The sequence below is a fragment of the Entelurus aequoreus genome, linkage group LG13, assembly GCF_033978785.1.
Source record: "Entelurus aequoreus isolate RoL-2023_Sb linkage group LG13, RoL_Eaeq_v1.1, whole genome shotgun sequence".
Classification (NCBI taxonomy): Eukaryota; Metazoa; Chordata; class Actinopteri; order Syngnathiformes; family Syngnathidae; genus Entelurus; species Entelurus aequoreus.
Genome location: NC_084743.1, coordinates 32,305,689 through 32,326,233, shown reverse-complemented (window position 1 = coordinate 32,326,233; position 20,545 = coordinate 32,305,689). Strand labels below are relative to the sequence as shown.

Sequence of the window (20,545 nt, the reverse complement as noted above, 5' to 3'; positions counted from 1 at the left end):
GAGAAACAAACGGCAAGACGTTATAAACAAGCAATATTCATGGCAACGTTCTCAACCTTTTATCATGTTGTGTGGTAACTTCAGGCCCATAGATGTTTGCTACTTGCTTGTGTTGTCCTCTCAGCCTGCACACTCTCTGCCGCCCGCACTCGGAGCTTTTGTTGTGCTTTCAAAATATAAGCACGTATACTTCTGCGGTATACTTTTTGGCTGAGAGAAATGCGTCTCTCCAAATTATTGGGGGGGACAGGTACCAGAAGGTAAGAAAAGTTGCTTTTGCATAGTATTGTGAAACAAAACGCCAGATTATATGTCTTACCTTATACACACACCATAATAATACTCGTATGTTGAAGCACATCAAGCAGTGCAGCTTCATAGCTTACCAAAGTCGTACTAAAACATTTTGATAGATTGTTGAGTGCAGTGTGTAATGTTTTATATTTTCAATGGGACATATAAAATGTTGGTGTTGTTTACTTGAGTCATATTGCCATCATAGTGCAGTCTACACATATCTCTTATGTTTGACTGCCATCTACTTGTCACACTTAGCATTACACCATGTACCAAATAAAATTGCTTTGAGGTCGGTAAGCAAAACCAGAATTATTCCGTAGATTAGGCGCACCAGGTTATAAGGTGCGCTGTCGAGTTTTGAGGAAAAAAAAGGATTATAGTCCGGAAAATACGGTACTCATTTTGGAAGAGCTCAATTTAATTATTTTATTAAATAATAAATACAAATCTTTGTAATTTTTTTAGACGCCTGACTCCAGTCCTACCTCCATGAGCCATGTTGAGCAGTCCTGCTGATCTCCCTGAAATGGCAATAAGTCAAGACCACAGCAACACGTACCTTTGACCTCTGCTTCTCACCCACCACTTGAATAGCATTATGGCTCCTGTTCCTCCGGGCATCCGTCTGTTGGTGTCTTTCAACAGGGACCAATGGTGAGTCGGTTGTGTTTGTGCACTTTTATAATATGGACATTTTGCCTTGTTTTAAGAGAATCACATGCATACCACAAAATACAAAACAGATTGTTCCTGTCCTTGGTACGTTCCCAGAACAGGCTTGTGTAAAATTCCAAATTTAATTGAGAATGTCTCCCAAATTAAGGTTGCAAACAGAAGTATAATTGCAATTCCAATTCATTTTGTGTACATTTATTCAACTTTTAAAGTGCATTTCAAGTGTATCACTGAACTATGTAGAGCAGGGCACCATTGTTGGCCCACAGCTAGTTTTTTTATTGGCCCTCGGCATGTTCTGAGGAATTCAATTAATTAATGAGTATAACTAGGGCCGGATGAAAAGGCTGAAAACTATCACGATACAAGTGTTTTTTATCGTTTGGTATCAATAATTATTTATATTTTTTGTAATTATTTATATTTTTTATGACCTATCAAAAATATGGACCAGGAGAAAAATATATTAATTGTAAACATTTTTATTTTAAATGTCACCTTCCTCTGATTATAATCCCCTCAACTATTAAAGCAGAAAGAAGAGGAAATGTCAACACAATCATGTGAAACACTCAAAAGTACTTTTACATTCTAAAATCGCATTGAGCATTTAACAATAAACTCGTAAAATTAAGGTGCAAAAATAAGAATTACGTAAGAAATGCTTAATAAAGTAACAAAATGGTGCAAAGGTAAACAGAAAACCTGAGAACCATTTCTAGCAGGTTTGGTGCCAGGAAGTTACAGTTGTGTAACATTTAATTTAGTCTGTTATGCTTATTTAGGGGGGGGGGGGGGGGGGGGGGTACTAGGATGACAGGGGATGCAAAACAATAACAGTGAAATACTTTTTCATAACATGGTCACTACTGCCTAGTTTCTCTTGTTATATTCTTATTTTACAGTTACATTTTTATTTACATAGTTGCTTTTTATTTTTATTCTATTGTAATATTTTTCTATTTTGTCTCCATTTATACCCCCATTATTTACTTTTTACTTTTTACAATTTTGTACACTGCTGCTGGAATTAAAATTTTCCTGAGGGAACTCTCCTGAAGGAATCAATAAAGTACTATCTATCTATCTATTACATGTTGTACAAGTTTATGGTATATATTTCTCTGCATGACATGGTTTTAACCATTACTTTATATTAATAAAATGTAATATTCAGCCTGTTAAACATTCTGTAATTGCGGACTATCAATCAGAACATGTTATCAAAGAATGTTCTAAAGCAATGGGAATATTGCGTTGTAAACTGTACTTAGCCAATGTAGGCTGCAGAGGGCAGTGGCACGCATGCCTGACTCAGTGGGAGCGAAGAAGGAGACGAGAAAGCGTTCGAGTGTGTGTCGTGCTTCTGCCTATTTAGTTCGAAAGTGCTATTTGTGAACATAAATAAAAGGCCAACTTGTTCAAAGACAGTCTACCTCCTTCATATCTCCGCCGCTATTACAATACACTTTATTTCAATCTGCCAGAAAACATTCATTTAGATAGAAATATCACAGCGTAACATTACAAAAACATATTTGACAAAGCATGATAGTATTGTAAGACGCACGCCTGCTGGCGCGCTTTGCAGCTCACAGAGTGGAGCTTCACGTCCGTGTTTACATTACTGTTGCGTGCATTGATAACACAAAATGTAGATTGTTACAGTAACTGCATTAGTTAGATGGAATAAAAGATCAGCAGAAAAAAAAGATGGTAGACAGAAAATCTAGAATCACTTTTTAATCCGAGACTTTCGTCAAAACATGTCAAGGCACCTCTGCTCATACCAATCACACACTTCCAGTGCATCGCATCCAGTCTTACTACCATAAGAAAATGAAAAATCGTCTTACATTATGATTATGCTTTGCCAAATATGTTTTGTAATGTAATCTGTGTTATTGCTACCTAAATAAATGTTTTTTGGCAGATAGTCCACAATTACAGAATGTTTAGCAAGCTGAATTTTGCATTTTATTCATAAATAGAGAAAGTTAAACATTGAAATGCAGAGCTATGAATGCCAATAATTTGTACAACGTGCGACCCCAAAAAGAGACAAGCGGTAGAAAATGGATGGGATGTAATGTTTACTGAAAATCAGAAGCATTTTTTCAGGTAGAAATATCAGATTACATTACCAAACATCTTTGACAATCAAACCGTGGTTGTAACAATCCACATTTTGTGTTATTAATACGTGAAACTGGTATCTTACATGGAAGTGTTGCTCCTCTCCTGAATGCAACGTCCTATACAGCATGAATACAAATTCTGTAGTCCTACAAGATACAAAATCTGACTATGCATGCAATGTCATTTTTTATTCTCACTAAAAGCATGTTCATGTCCTTTTCGTGTTGAGCTGTTTAAAAAAACATAATTTTTAAACAATATATTTTCATTAAAGCAAACTAATTGTCCAGTCATGGCAATAAAAACTTTAAAAATGATCTATCTTGGGTACACTTATGAATGCCGAAAATGTACAATAATCGCAATGAATTTTGATTTAACGACGAGCAACTGCGATTGTGACTAAATATTTTAATGGTTTGACAGCCTTAGTTTCAATGAGTAGCAGATAGTAGTTTTTGGTTTTTGTTAAATTAATTTGTACTATTGACATTGTTTTGATCAAACAATTGTATGGAATAACAGAATGATGAACAAGTTTGAATATTGTGTTGAGACACTCTGCAGGCTTACACACACACACATGCATCCATGAAAAATACACGCCACACACATACCCCACGCTCCATCCCAAGCCTTCGACGCTTCACCCCACGTGGTAGGGATGATGGATGGCTGAGCAGCGCTTTAGATACCAGCAGACTGCCACCGTAGCCCCCACTCCCTCCCCTCTGGTGCAAGTTTTGTGGATTCTATGTAACATGTCTATGTGTGCTCACTGAACGTGTGTGTGTGTGTGTGTGTGTGTGTGTGTGTGTGTTGGACGTGTTCGCTTGTTCCTCCCCCCGCAGCGTTTACCTTTTTTCCACCTTTTAATGGGTGCCGGAAGTTGGCTGACCCGTCAGCGGTCCTGTTCTGTCTCCCTGTAATGTATGTCTGCTCTTGAATGGAATTGTGCTGAAAATCAGAATTTCCCCTCGGGAATAATAAAGTTTTTGTGATTCTGATTCTGATTATTGTTGAACTGCCAATAACACTCACCATAAATAATTTGAAAAAAATACAGTTAATACATCTGCTCAGTGCTTGGTATCGATATTGGTATAGGCTTATCTCACTTATGGATGATCGATATTGTATTCAACAGCATAAAACCTTGATCAGAATATCCTTAGGAAATACTCATGCCTGTATCTCTTTTGTTTAGGTACAGAGCTCTCACCTTCATCCTCACCTTCTTGCTCTACACCAGCTTCCACCTTTCCAGAAAACCAATTAGTATTGTCAAGGTAAAACAAGTTCCTTTCAATAGAGACAAAGACAACATTTTCCATACTGTATTTTTCGGACCTTAAAGGCCTACTGAAACCCACTACCACCAACCACGCAGTCTGATAGTTTATATATCAATGACGAAATCTTAACATTGCAACACATGCCAATACGGCCGGGTTAACTTATAAAGTGCAATTTTAAAATTCCCGCCACACTTCCGGTTGAAAAACTCCTTTGGATATGATTTATGCGCGTGACGTCACAAAAGCAACGGAAGTGTTTGGACCCCATCGGACCCGATAGAAAAGCCTCTTGTTTTCTTCGACAAAATTCCACAGTATTCTGGACATCTGTGTTGGTGAATCTTTTGCAATTTGTTTAATGAACAATGGAGGCTGCAAAGAAGAACGTTGTTGGTGGGATCGATCGGTGTCTTAGCGGCTAAGTACAATACTTACAGCAACACAACAAGGACTACTTACTACGCCTAGCCGATGCTTGCCGCCAAACCCACGGATGAAGTCCTTCGTCGCGCCGTTGATCGCTGGAATGCAGGTGAGCACGGCTGTTGATGGGAAGATGAGGGATGGCTGGCGTAGGTGGAGCGCTAATGTTTTATCATAGTTCTGTGAGGTCCGGTTGCTAAGTTACATGTACATGGTTTAATAGTATTTTTGGTCTTCTGTCTATCCTTCCTGTCAGTTGTTTATTTATTTTGTTTCTATCTTCATTTGAGAACGATGCTATCACATTAGCTCAGTAGCTAAGTGTGTCACCGATGTATTGTCTTGGAGATAAGTCACTTTAAATGTCCATTTCGCGTGCTCGACTCTCATTTTCAAGAGGATATAGTATCCGCGGTGGTTTAAAATACAAATCCGTGATCCACAATAGAAAAAGGAGAGAGTACATAGTTCTGTGAGGTCCGGTTGCTAAGTTGCTAAATTAGCCTTAGCGTCGTTAGCAACAGCATAGTTAAGCCTTACCAGGCTGAGAATTTTTAATCGTGTAGTTACATGTACATGGTTTAATATTATTGTTGGTCTTCTGTCTATCCTTCCAGTCAGGGGTTTATTTATTTTGTTTCTATCTTCATTTGAGAACGATGCTATCACGTTAGCTCAGTAGCTAAGTGTGTCACCGATGTATTGTCTTGGAGATAAAAGTCACTTTAAATGTCCATTTCGCGTGCTCGACTCTCATTTTCAAGAGGATATAGTATCCGAGGTGGTTTAAAATACAAATCCGTGATCCACAATAGAAAAAGGAGTGTGTGGAATCCAATGAGCCAGCTTGTACCTAAGTTACGGTCAGAGCGAAAAAAGATACGTCCATCACTGCCTCTCAAGTCCTTCACTGTAACGTTCCTCATCTACGAATCTTTCATCCTCGCTCAAATTAATGGGGTAATCGTCACTTTCTCGGTCCGAATCTCTCTCGCTCCATTGTAAACAATGGGGAATTGTGAGGAATACTAGCTCCTGTGACGTCACGCTACTTCCGGTACAGGCAAGGCTTTTTTTATCAGCGAGCAAAAGTTGCGAACTTTATCGTCGATTTTCTCTACTAAATCCTTTCAGCAAAAATATGGCAATATCGCGAAATGATCAAGTATGACACATAGAATGGATCTGCTATTCCCCTTTTAAATAAAAAAAAATCATTTCAGTAGGCCTTTAAAGGCCTACTGAAACCCACTACTACCGACCACGCAGTCTGATAGTTTATATATCAATGATGAAATCTTAACATTGCAAACCATGCCAATACGGCCGGGTTAACTTATAAAGTGCAATTTTAAATTTCCCGGGAAACTTCCGGTTGAAAACGTCTAGGTATGATGACGTTTGCGCGTGACGTCAATGGTTGAAGCGGAAGTATTCGGACTCTGTTTTCATCGCAAAATTCCACAGTATTCTGGACATCTGTGTTAGTGAATCTTTGCAATTTGTTTAATGAACAATGGAGACTGCATAGAAGAAAGCTGTAGGTGGGATCGGTGTATTAGCGGCTGGCTGCAGCAACACAACCAGGAGGACTTTGAGTTGGATAGCAGACGCGCTATCCGACGCTAGCCGCCGACCGCATCGATGATCGGGTGAAGTCCTTCGTCGCGCCGTCGATCGCTGGAACGCAGGTGAGCACGGGTGTTGATGAACAGATGAGGGCTGGCGTAGGTGGAGAGCTAATGTTTTTAGCATAGCTCTGTCGAGGTCCCGTAGCTAAGTTAGCTTCAATGGCGTCGTTAGCAACAGCATTGCTAGGCTTCGTCCGGCGGTACAGCATTAACCGTGTGGTTACAGGCCCAGAGTTTGGTAGTATTGTTGGTCTTCTGTCTATCCTTCCAGCCTGGGGCTTATTTCTTTTGTTTCTATCTGCATTTAAGCATGATGCTATCACGTTAGCTCCGTAGCTAAAGTGCTTCACCGATGAATTGTCATGGAGATAAAAGTCACTGTGAATGTTAATTTCGCGTTCTCGACTCTCATTTTCAAGAGGATAAAGTATCCTAGGTGGTTTAAAATACAAATCCATGACCCACAATAGAAAAAGGAGAATGTGTGGAATCCAATGAGCCCTTGTACCTAAGTTACGGTCAGAGCGAAAAAAGATACGTCCTGCACTGCACTCTAGTCCTTCACTCTCATGTTCCTCATCCACAAATCTTTCATCCTCGCTCAAATTAATGGGGTAATCGTCGCTTTCTCGGTCCGAATTGCTCTCGCTGCTGGTGTAAACAATGGGGAAATGTGAGGAGCCCTTCAACCTGCGACGTCACGCTACTTCCGGTACAGGCAAGGCTTTTTTTTATCAGCGACCAAAAGTTGCAAACTTTATCGTCGATGTTCTCTACTAAATCCTTTCAGCAAAAATATGGCAATATCGCGAAATGATCAAGTATGACACATGGAATGGATCTGCTATCCCCGTTTAAATAAGACAATTTCATTTCAGTAGGCCTTTAAGGCACACTTAAAATCCTTTCATTGTCTAAAAAATCGACAGTCCGCCCTATAACCCTGTGCACTTTATATATGCATTAGGTTTGGTTGATGCTTATTCTGGTTGTGGTACATTGTGTAATGGTAAGTGTGACCAGTAGATGGCAGCCACATAAGAAATACGTGTGGACTACTGTTAAATAAATCACACTAGCAGGTACCGGTAAGCAAGCAAGACCAAAATTTTGATGTTTGTTTTTTACATTACACGCGGCACTCAAATATTAGTACGATTTTGGTAAGCTATGAAGCCGCACCGATTGATGGCTTGTCCAAGCTTTAAGGCTACCATAGTCAGTTGTACTGTGCTTCAACATACAGGTATTATTATGGTGTATGTATAAGGACCCCACAATGGCTCGTATTAGGAGACATATTATCTGGTGTTTTGTTGCGTCCTATTATGCAAAACCGACTTTTCATACCTATTGGTACCTGTTGTTGTGTATTTTGATCTGCCTAAGTCTCAAAAATGTGCGCGCATCCGCCATTGTAGTCCGCGCTTTATCCAATAAGCTCCTTTTTCTGTATCCTGTTGCCGTGAGGCATTATTCATCCGCCGCTGTTGCCATTTCTAATACAAAGTAGCATGCAATTGTAAAATTTTATCTGTCAGTAGACTCGCTATGGAAGCTCTAAAAACTACTACAACCAAAATGATGGGGAGAAGACGCTGTCGAAGTGAAGCCACTTAAATTCGTAAAAAAACACCCACAAAACGGCGCATCCTGAAGAGACGCTCAAAAAGTGGCTTGAAAATGGTATGTAATACGTAATCTATGCAACCAAAGAACCACCATTACATGTTATGTAGACCACAAGGAAGTGTTTTAAATGTAAAAAAAAATCATATTATGGACCTTTTAATGCGCCCTATAATCCTGTGCACCTTTTAAGGAGGTTAATTTGTGTCTTTATTACGAAATACTTTTATTTGTCAAGGAATTTATGTAACTGAATTTTTTGCGTTTGAATTTTGTTAACTGAATTGTTTTCCATAACATTTTGGTGACAATTTTATTTTTTTTTTCAATTATGTGTTTTAAAATTCAGTATATTAAAATTCCGTGTATAAAAACTCAGTGTATAAAAATTCAGTGTTTAAAAGTTCAGTGCTGAAAAATTTTGTGTCGAAAAATTTGCTGTTTCAAAAAGCAAGACTCACTTCCGGTAAATTAAGACTGAATCAATCGATCCTGTCTAAGAACCAGCCGATAAATTGTCAAGAGAGAAATTACGTGACACAGGTCTTGAAAAACAGCATATAAAAGGCAGTTAACTGGGCTACCTTGGCATAATACAACATAATAAACAATGCGGCCCGCTTGATATCTTCCAACTATAGAAATGATTCCAATGGTTAGAATCTGCAACTTTGAATGACATACTAAGCTCTGCTTCATGCACGAAAAGAGTGGACAGAGTGGGCGGAGCTTGTTTATGGAGCAGCGAGTGTCAGACGGGCAGATTTCTACAGCAAAGTTCTGCAAAACTGATATTGAATATATGGATGTTTTTTACCCTTTGCGTTTATATTTCGCCGTGTTTGTTTAATCTTTGTTTTTCTTGCTCGATTATAAAATATGTGAATCAAGGAGGTGGTCTACAGTAGAGGAGCAACGTTCATATACAGGGCTCAAATTTAATCACAGCAACTGCAGCAAAAGCCGCGACCGCCCTCGTCACTTGCCGTAATGCCCTAAAAATTGACCAACATCCGCGACAAGAACATGCCCTTGACTTTTTACTTGTTAATGGACTAAGGATGTAACGGTAAACGGTATAATGATAATTCGCAATAAAATTCCAGACGGTTAGTAATACGTCTAATTTTTTAATTACCGAAACCCCGTCATTTATTAATGCATTTTAGGCAACACGAAGTCAGGCGCATGTGCAGTAGCTGTGTTTGGCTTGATAATCATGGCGGACAAGCTACACGGACTTAGCGCTAGAGATTTCCACTCGCTTGGTTTAATGTAATTTTCCCTCACTTCCCGGCGTGCGTTTAAGAGTGCACTTGTGTTTCGATGGTGACAGGTGTAGACAATATTAGAGACAGCCACACTTATCCCCAAACTAAAAGTATACAGCGAAGGAGAAAACTATTTGATGTTGCTTTTATTTAATCAATACAGCGTCCATCAGTTGCTGTGACTATACTTGCCAACCTTGAGACCTCCGAATTTGGGATATTGGGGGAGAGGATGCGGGGTTAAGGGGGAGGAGTATATTTATAGCTAGAATTCACTGAAATTAAAGTATTTGTTATATATATATATTTATATATATATATCCATCCATTTTCTACCGCTTATTCCCTTCGGGGTCGCGGGGGGCGCTGGAGCCTATCTCAGCTGCATCCGAGCGGAAGGCGGGGTACACCCGGGGTACGGACTGTATCCCTGCAGACTGTATTGATCTATATTGATATATAATATATATATTGTGTTTTTTATGTTGATTTAACTGACTTTTTTTATTTTTTATTTCTTGTGTGGCCCGGTGGTTGGGGACCACTGCCCTAAAGCATAAATAACAATTAGCTGAGGGACAGCTCAAATCTCGAAACACCTGCATGCTGGGGCACTTGTGTCCAGAAGTACCACTGTCATTGGGTATCTTTTGTGTCAACGTTTTTGTCTCGTTTTACTTGTTGACACCTCTGTCAATTAATTTCTGCATTTATTTTGATTAGTTTTTCGTCTTGTTTTCAGTCAGGGGAAGTTAGTAAAAAGTAGTTGACAAAAACTATGACAAAATTAAAGCTAAATAAAATTTGCATTGATGCATTGGATGCACTCACTGTGACAAGAGGATACACATGTACACATTGTAGTACGACTAATCAATTATGTCGATCTTTAAAAAAAGAAAATTGTTGAATGGATAATCCTCTCTTTAATGTCTTGCGCCTCTAAGCTATGCTCCGACTTCCTGCAAGAGCGCTCTCCACTCCAGACTGCCTGAACTCATGGGGCTTAAACACACTCCACACAAACTCACAATGCATCCATTAAAACATATTGCCGACTCCCGGCCTAAAGTGAAAAGAGAATGGTTGGAGAAGGAAGGCAGTTCGTGGATTAAGTACGGTCATTCCTTTATGTCGGGGGTCTGCAACGTGCAGCTCTTGAGTTGTATGAAAATGGAAAAATATATTTAGTGTTTTAATATGGTTTCTGTAGGACAAAAAACATGACATGGAGATTTGAGTTGTCTTACAAATGTATTCCAATTGTAATGGCTTGTTTCTCTTCTTTTGAAGTACAAATGTTCAATAAATTACATCTCTGAGGACTTTTGCCAACTCTTCTTTTTCAATGGTCTATACAATGCTACCAAAACTACTTTCATTATTATAATGTTCTTGTTTGAATTGAAAAATATCTACAGTAAGTTTGTTGCTCCATTACTACTCTTTTCCGTACTGCAACGTCCTTATTTTCATCTGAGCTATTTTCCTTCAAGTTTTTATATTCTTGTCTGTCACTCATACCTTCCTAATTCTTACTCTTCGATTTCAACCAACTACAGTCCAATAAGTCCTCGTCATCATCCACCAGGGACGTCACAAACCAGATAATGCCAATTGCCCTGCAATCCGCTTCAATTATATGCCCAAATATGATAAATTGTAAATTTTTGTTAGGTTTTTACTGTCTCGCATTCCAGCGCACAGCTTGTCTTTTTTTTTTTTTTTTTTTTTTTTTTATAATGTCCTGCCCAGCTTCTCGGGCAAATCATATAGCAGATATAGATGCCCATATCGGCTGTTCAGATTTACTTTACAAAAGAGAAGTGTAGGATACTTCTCTTGTTGCCTTACTAGTATTTTGACTTTATTAAATGTATTTATATTATCATTTGGTGCAGCCGGGCCGGAGCAGGAGGGGATAGAAAGAGAGAAAAAGGAAGACAGAGGGGGGAATTGTGGGGACAAGAGGGGGATTAGACAGAGAGACAAAAACAACAACAACAACAACAGAGCAACATCAGCAAATACGACATGTACAAATATGATGGTAAAAGTAATAGCAAATAAGCAGATAGCGAAAAAAAAAAAAAATACAGAAATGACAATGAGCATTTTTACACTAAAAATGGAGCAATATGAATACCAATAGAAATAGTGCTATTGATAATAAACAATACCAATACTTTACCTTTATTATCAACAATACAATTGTTCAAATGCAACAATACATATACGTAATGATAACTTGAGATACGAAAGAATGCAGAAAAATGGAGGGGAAGAAAGAGAAGCAACCTACATTAACCTTGGGGATTGTTATAGTAACAATAGGTTAAGCTTTGTCAGTGTGCCATGTGTTATACCCAGTTTACCCTAGGGCAACAACGTTAATATATGTTTGATGAAACGTGATTATGTGCATGAGTGTATGTGTGCATATGTACTTGTATATGTACAGTATGTGTATATGTGTGCTTGTACAGTGAATGTATATGTACAGTATGTGTATATGTGTGTACAGCGAATGTATATGTACAGTATGTGTATACAGTATGTGTGTTTGAACAGTGAATGTATATGTACAGTATGTGTATATGTGTGTTTGTACAGTGAATGTATATGTACAGTATATGTATGTGTGTGTTTGTACAGTGAGTGTATATGTACAGTATGTGTATGTATGTTTTTACAGTGAATGTATATGTACAGTATGTGTATACAGTATGTTTGTATAAGGAATTTGCGTGTGGATGTACGAACTTTGAGTGTGTAAATATGTACTGTATTTATTTGTATATGTATGTGGGAGCGTAGGTACCTATGTATGTCTGTATGTATGTGTGTGAGTATATGTGAATTTGCATGTACAATACATTTGACTCCCAGTGTGTGCGGGAGCCAGAGTACGGCCCCAGCCTCCCCGAGAGCCCATCCCACAAACAGTAGTTGTGGTGCCCAGGGAACCAGGGGCCACCGCCCCCACGCAACCAAGCCGGACAGCGACAGGAACCCCAGAGCCTGGCCCACCGCGCCGCCCACAAGGGCCAGCAGCAGGCCGCAGACAGACGCACCCGGCAGAGGACAAGGCACGAGAAAAGCAGGGGGCAGCCAGACCCCAAGCCAGCGAGAGACCACACCCCACACGGACAGAAAGGCGGGACGCCCCGCCCGAGGGGCCCGGAGACCCCCGCAACCGGACGGGAAGACCGCCCCACCCCCGGAGAGCGCGGCGAGGCCAGCCCACGGCCACCCCACCCAAGCCAGCCGCCACAGGACCAACCAGCACGGGGCCACGGGGACCACCCACCCCACCCGCAGGGACCCCAACGATGGAGATGGAACAACCAGCAACCGCCCCGCCGAGTCCCCCCCTGAGGTAGGGGAAATAAATAAATAAAATAAATAAATACATAATAATAATAATAATAATATTGATAAAATATATTAAAAAAGAAGAATAAATAAATAATTAAATCTATAAAAAAAAAAAAAAAAAAAAGATTTAAAAGAAGATCACAGACATGCTGACACACAAGGTCGCTACCCCAACAACTGGCCGACTCGCAGCACCTCGGAATACCCTGCAGCACCAAGCTACCACAGTAGACGCAGGGACCAGACCCAGCAGGCCCCAACCAAGACGGGCACCCGGAAGGGATGGACGGTGGGACCCAGGAGCTCCAGACATGCAGTCCGGATGCAGTAGCCTGAGGCGCCGACCCCCACCCGACAGGCAGGCCCAGAACGTACCCCCAGAAATATACATACATATATATATATACATACACATAAACATACACATGTACACATACACACACATACACATACACATACATATACATACACACACACACACACACACACACACACACACACACACACACACACACACACACACACACACACACACACACACACACACACACACACACACACACACACACACACACATACATATACATATACACAGTTTGTCAGCCCCGACAACCACCACGCGCGCGCGCTGCCACCAGTCACAACATCAGCCACCCCCCTGCACCAGACCCAGCAGCCACGGGCGCCCACACCACAAACAAACGGCAGCAGAAACAGCAGCCACAACACCCCCAGACAGCCAGCACCACCCAATCAAATCAAAGCGATAAAAAAAACCCCGCGACCGGCAACCACACGCCAACAGGATCACAGAGACCAGCCAGCGCCAGCCCGCCAGCAAGCCCAAACGCCAACACGCAAACACGAGCCGACCCCTGCCTGACAGCGGCAAGGCCCCGGCCCCACGGGTGCAACCCCCCGCCCAACCACCCACGAGAGGGGCAGCCCCCCCACCCAACCCAAGGCGGCTGCCCCCAACAGCTCCACCCGCACCCCAGCCCACGCCCAGGCACCCCCATCCACCCCCAGCCCCCAGACCACTCACGGATCGGCCCGCCAGGCCGGCACCAGGGAACACACCCCAGGCCCACCCGACCCCGCGGCACACGGCCCCCCCCGGCACCCACGACCCCCCACCCACGGAGCAAGACCCCCGGGACAGAGCCCCAGCCCCGGCCCCCATGGGAATCAGGTCAGGAAATCAATTAGCGGTGCCCAAAGAGATCTGAATTCTGTCAGTTGTTGTTTTGATTCAGCAGACATTCTTTCCATAACTACATAATCTAATAAAATGTTTTTGTAAAGGTTTATACATAAATTATTTTTTGATTTCCAATTCATGAGAATAGTTTTCTTGGCGATGCCTATTGCATTTATAAGGAGGTATGTTTTGTTTATATCAAAGTCAGTTGCGGAGGGATCACCCAACAGGCAGAGTGCGGGGGAGATGGGAATAGGAATCTCTAACGCTAATGATAGGTTCTCGCACACTCCAAGCCAAAAGTTACTCACGGGAGCACAGGACCACATTGAGTGTAAGTAGTTATCTACCTTATTATCTGAGCAGTGTACACAAATGTTAGAGTCAGCTAAACCCATTTTATACATTCTTATACCGGTGTAATGTATTCTGTAAAGTATTTTGAGCTGAATCAGTCGTAAATTCGGATTCTTAATCAAACGAGAAGTATTGAGGCATATTTGTTTCCAGAATTCTGGGTCAAGGCTTGTGGATACGTCTGAGTGCCATTTGGAAGTTGGGATACTTATTGTGTTATCTATTTTTGATAAGAGAGCATATAATTTGGATAAAGCTTTGGGGGCAGATGTTTTGAAGAATTGAACGGTCGTAGGATTACTTTCCCATGTTGTTTTGTTGAATCTTGCGCTAATTACAGATTTGATTTGTATATATTCTAGGAATTTATTAGGATTGATTGCATATTGTGTTATTAAACTTTTAATAATAATAATAATAATAATAATAATGGATTCGATTTATATCGCGCTTTTCTATTGTTAGATACTCAAAGCGCTCACAGAGTAGTGGGAACCCATCATTCATTCACACCTAGTGGTGTGAATGAATGAAAAAGAGATAAAACTGTTTGCATTGATGATATCCCCAAGACATCTGACTCCTTTATCATACCATGTTGGAACGTTCAATGGCTTCTTGTTTAAAAGAAAATCATGATTATTCCAAATAGGCGTAAATTGACAGGGAGTGAGCGGGGATCCAGTTATTTTCAAAAACTCCCACCAAGCTGTTAAGGTAGTGCGTATATATTAATACTTTTGAAGCAGTTGTGTTTTCGGAGAATTTGGCTAATAAAGGGCGAGTTAGAAATTGGGATCTCCTGGCTAAGTGATTGTTCAATCTCTAACCATAAACTATCTAATAAAGTGGGATTGGTCCATTTTAATATATATTGTAGTTTATTTGCAAGGAAGTAATATGAAAAGTTTGGGAGTTCTAGACCCCCGTATTCTTTTGGTTTTTGTAAAGTTTTAAGGCTGATTCGTGCTGGTTTACTCTTCCAAAGAAACTGATTGATGTGTGAGTCTAGTGATTTAAACCAGATTTGAGAAGGTTTGGTTGGAATCATTGAAAAGAGATAATTAACCCTAGGCAAGACCATCATTTTCACGGTAGAAACCCTTCCCATAAGTGAGATTGGCAGTGCTTTCCAACGCGCCAGATCATCCTCAATCAATTTTAAGATTGGGGAGTAATTCAAGCGATTCAGATCTGACAATGTGGAGGAAATATTGATTCCTAGGTATTTAATGTTCCCTTTATGCAGTGGAATCGATGAGGTGCTCTGAAAGTCAAAATTAATTGGTAACACAGTAGATTTGGACCAGTTGATTGAGTAATCTGAAATAGAACTGAATTTATTGATAAGTGAGATTGTATCTTGAAGAGAAGAATGTGGATTTTGTAAGAAAAGTAATACATCATCAGCATAAAGGCTTATTTTATGATGAACGGTTGCGGTATGGATGCCTTTAATATTTGCATGCTGTCGAATTGCGGTTGCAAGAGGTTCAATAAATATAGCAAACGGTGACGGAGAAAGTGGACACCCTTGCCTTGTGCCCCTCATAAGATTAAACCTTGGGGAGATTTGGCTATTCGTTCTAACCGAGGCTGTAGGGAAACTATATAGGACCTTGATCCATTCTATAAATGAGTCACCAAATCCAAATTTCTGTAGAGTAGCTAAAAGAAAATTCCAATTCACTCTATCAAATGCTTTTTCAGCATCTAATGAAACAACAGCTGTTTTTAAATTATGAATAACAGAATAGTCTATCACATTGAGTAGACAGCGAACATTGTTGGACGATTGTCTCTCTTTGATGAAACCTGTTTGATCAGGATGTACTGTATATGGAGTGACTTTTTCTAATCTTTGAGCTAATACTTTGCAGATAATTTTAAGATCAAAATTAATCAGGGAGATTGGCCGGTAACTGGATGGAAGTGTTGGGTCTTTATCAGGTTTTAGCAAGAGACTGATTGTGGCAGAATTCATATTTGGAGGAAGGAATGAGTTTTCTTTAATCTCTAAAGCCATTTTCGTAAATATCGGAGCTAGCAGTGACCAGAATGTTTTGTAGAACTCCACAGGGAACCCATCAGGCCCTGGTGCTTTATTGTTTGGCATCTGTTGAAGAGCATCGTGAAGTTCATCTACAGAAATAGCAAGATCTAAATTTGATACCTGCCTTGTATTTAATTTAGGTAAGTCTATACCATTGAGAAATGTCTCAATGTCTGAAAGAGATGGGTCAATCTGGGGTGTATACAAGTTTCTGTAAAAGTCTCTAAATATGGAGTTAATTTCCTCAGGAACGTGAGTAATGTTCCCAGCTGAATCCTTAATGGATGGTATGGAGTTTTTTTCTTTGTTTAATTTTAGTTGGTTAGCCAAATATTTGCTTGGTTTATTGTCATGTTCAAATTTTTCTAAGCGTAACCTCTGGAGCAGGAATTGACTTTTCTTATCAATTATTTCTCTTAAATATAATTTGAGTTTTCTCAGTTCGTTCAGAGTATGTTCATTTTGTGAGTTCGCATAAGCTATTTCTAATATTTTTATTTCATTTTCAAGTTCCTGCTCTAGTAAACGTTCCTTTTTTTTCTTGTATGATGAATAAGAAATTATTTGTCCTCGCATTAACTACTTTTGCGGCCTCCCAGAGAATGCACGCCGTGATTTCTGGTTGATCATTAAAATCTAAAAAATCTGTCCATTCTTTCTCAAAATAGTTGAGGAAGTCTGGGTCCTTTAGTAATGATGTATTAAGTCTCCATTGTTTTATAGGTGCAGTTATAGTTTTGTTAGTGAGGGAAAGTGAGACAGGTGCATGGTCACTGATGATGATAGGATGAATGTGAATGTTTGCGATATCAGATAAAATTGAGCTACTAGTTAAAAAGTAATCAATGCGAGAGAATGAGTGGTGAACTGGGGAAAAATAAGTGTATTCCCTAAGAGTGTGGTGATAAGAACGCCAGGCATCGCAAAGACCATAATCGTTCATATATTGCTTAAGTATTACCACTGATTGAGACTCACGGTGACTCCCAGTCACTCTGGACCGATCTATATTTGGATTAAATACTAAGTTGAGGTCCCCTCCTAGAATCAAGCAGTGGTTTGAGTGAGGAGAAAGTGAAGAGAAGAAAGTGTGAAAAAAGGAGGGGTCATCAACATTTGGACCATAAATGTTGGCGAAACATAAGTTTCCCCCGTCAACAGAAATATTAAGAATGATGTATCTTCCCTCTATGTCAGTAATGGAGTTATGTAATGTAAAGTTGACCTTTCTACTAATGAGAATGGCTACGCCTCTCTGTTTGTGGAGTTGTAACTAGCAAAGTATGTGTGTGGGTATTGCGATCAATCAATCAATCAATCAATGTTTATTTATATAGCCCTAAATCACAAGTGTCTCAAAGGGCTGTGCAAACCACAACGACATCCTCGGTACAGAGCCCACATACGGGCAAGGAAAACTCACCCCAGTGGGACGTCAATGTGAATGACTATGAGAAACCTTGGAGAGGACCGCATATGTGGGTAACCCCCCCCCCTCCTCTAGGGGAGACCGAAAGCAATGGATGTCGAGTGGGTCTGACATAATATTGTGAAAGTCTAACACATCAGCGAGAGTCCAGTCCATAGTGGGGCAAGCAGGAACCATCCCGAGTGGAGACGGGTCAGCAGCGTAGAGATGTCCCATCTGATGAACAGGCTAGCGGTCCACCCCGGGTTTGGAGCAGAGTAGAAAAGAAAAGAAAAGAAACGGCAGATCAACTGGTCTAAACAGGGAGTCTATTTAAAGGCTAGAGTATACAAATGAGTTTTAAGATGAGACTTAAATGCTTCTACTGAGGTAGCATCTCTAACTTTTACCGGGAGGGCATTCCATAGTATTGGAGCCCGAATAGAAAACGCTCTATAGCCCGCAGACTTTTTTTGGGCTCTGGGAATCACTAATAAGCCGGAGTTCTTTGAACGCAGATTTCTTGTCGGGACATATGGTACAATACAATCGGCAAGATAGGCAGGAGCTTGACCGTGTAGTATTTTATACGTAAGTAGTAAAACCTTAAAGTCGCATCTTAGGTGCACAGGAAGCCAGTGCAAGTGAGCCAGTATAGGCGTAATATGATCAAACTTTCTTGTTTTTCTCAAAAGTCTAGCAGCCGCATTTTGTACCATCTGTAATCTTTTAATGCTAGACATAGGGAGGCCCGAAAATAAAACGTTACAGTAATCGAGACGAGATGTAACGAACGCATGGATAATGATCTCAGCATCGCTTGTGGACAAAATGGGACGAATTTTAGCGATATTACGGAGATGAAAGAAGGCCGTTTTAGTAACACTAATAATGTGCGACTCAAACGAGAGAGTTGGGTCGAAGATAATACCCAGATTCTTTACAGAGTCACCTTCTTTAATTGTTTGGTTGTCAAATGTTAAGGTGGTATTTTTAAATAGATGTCGGTGTTGAGCAGGACCGATAATCAGCATTTCCGTTTTCTTAGCGTTGAGTTGCAAAAAGTTAGCGGACATCCATTGTTTAATTTCATTAAGACACGTCTCCAGCTGACTACAATCCGGCGTGTTGGTCAGCTTTAGGGGCATGTAGAGTTGGGTGTCATCAGCATAACAGTGAAAGCTAACACCGTATTTGCGTATGATGTCACCTAGCGGCAGCAGGTAAATACTAAAGAGTGCAGGGCCAAGAACCGAACCCTGGGGAACTCCGCACGTTACCTTAACATAGTCCGAGGTCACATTGTTATGGGAGACACACTGCATCCTGTCAGTAAGATAAGAGTTAAACCAAGACAAGGCTAAGTTTGTCATCCCAATACGCGTTTTGATACGCTCTAATAAAATACCATGATCAACAGTATCGAAAGCGGCGCTAAGATCAAGAAGCAGCAACATAGATGAAGCATCAGAATCCATCGTTAGCAATAGATCATTAGTCATTTTTGCGAGGGCTGTCTCCGTAGAGTGATTTGCCCTGAAACCGGATTGAAAAGGTTCACAGAGATTGTTAGACGCTAAGTGTTCATTTAGCTGCTGTGCTACAATTTTTTCGAGGATTTTCGAGATAAACGGAAGGTGGGACACCGGCCGGTAGTTACCAGGAGATCAGGATCGAGGTTAGGTCTTTTGAGTAGAGGATGAATAACCGCTTTTTTGAATGCTAGGGGAACAGTGCCAGAGGAAAGTGATAAGTTTATAATATTTAATACTGATGGACCTAATAATACAAAAAGCTCCTTGATAAGTTTCCCAGGAATTGGGTCAAGTAAACATGTTGTTTGTTTTGTCCCATTTACACATTTTGACAATTCCTCCAATGTTATTTCATCAAAGAGAGAGAAACTATTTTTGAGGGCAGTGTCCGTCGTATATACAGTCGTATCTGTGTTAATAGAACCCCGTTGTAGCTGAGATGCATTGTCTTTAATCTCTTTTCTAATGACTTCAATTTTCTTATTAAAGAAATTCATAAAGTCATCTGCTGAGTGGGTGGAGCTACTGGGAGGAGTCCCTTGTTGGGTTAGCGATGCTACTGTACTAAACAGAAATTTAGGATCATTTTTGTTGAGGTGGATGAGATTTGAGTAATATTTAGCTTAAGCTGAGGTAAGCATGCGTTTATAAGTTATTAAACTATCACACCATGCTTGATGGAATGCAGTTTTGAGGTATCGGACTTGGAGAGGTGAGTCTCTTGTAGTAAAGCAATGTCTGCTTGCATACTCTTCAAATGATTAAGAATTTTTATATTTTTTTCCTTTGACCCGACTCCACGCACATTCCAAGTGACAAACTGCACAGTGGACATACTAAACTAGACTGTAACTAAGTGTGTGGATGTATGTGTGTACTTTATGTGTAAATAATGCATGTCTGTATCTAAACGTAAGCCTATCATGCATATATGTAGGTGTGTATAGTGTGTATAGTTGTGCATGTATTAGCTGTGAGTGTAAATGCTGATGACGACAAGGGGACACACAACAGGTGGAGAAATACAAAGAGAAAAACAAAACAAAAAACATAAAAGAAAAAGAAAAGAGTGGTGGATTAAACAGGTAGTGAAATAAGTAACATAAAAAGGAAAACTAAAAAGTAAAACAGTAAACATGTTGGTTTACCAAAAGAGAGAGAGAGAGCGTATGGTGTTTACGTGTGCGCTATGATGACGCACAGGTGTATTGTGAGCAAGAGGGGGGGGGGGGGGGGGGGGGGGGGGG

At 40.4% G+C, this 20,545-nt stretch overlaps 1 protein-coding gene across 3 annotated transcripts in view; it reads left to right on the top strand.

The window, feature by feature from the left end:
• Positions 1 to 20,545, top strand: part of slc37a1 (solute carrier family 37 member 1) — a 98,825-nt gene that overhangs the window by 14,761 nt on the left and 63,519 nt on the right. For 2 of the 3 annotated variants that reach the window (XM_062067740.1, XM_062067739.1), the window contains exons 2-3: positions 766 to 954; positions 4,322 to 4,403. In XM_062067740.1, the coding sequence (XP_061923724.1) occupies positions 899 to 954; positions 4,322 to 4,403 (138 nt within the window). In that variant the 5' untranslated portion in view covers positions 766 to 898. Of the gene's footprint in view, positions 1 to 765; positions 955 to 4,321; positions 4,404 to 20,545 lie in introns of those variants that run through there. The other variant, XM_062067741.1, reaches the window with a different exon arrangement.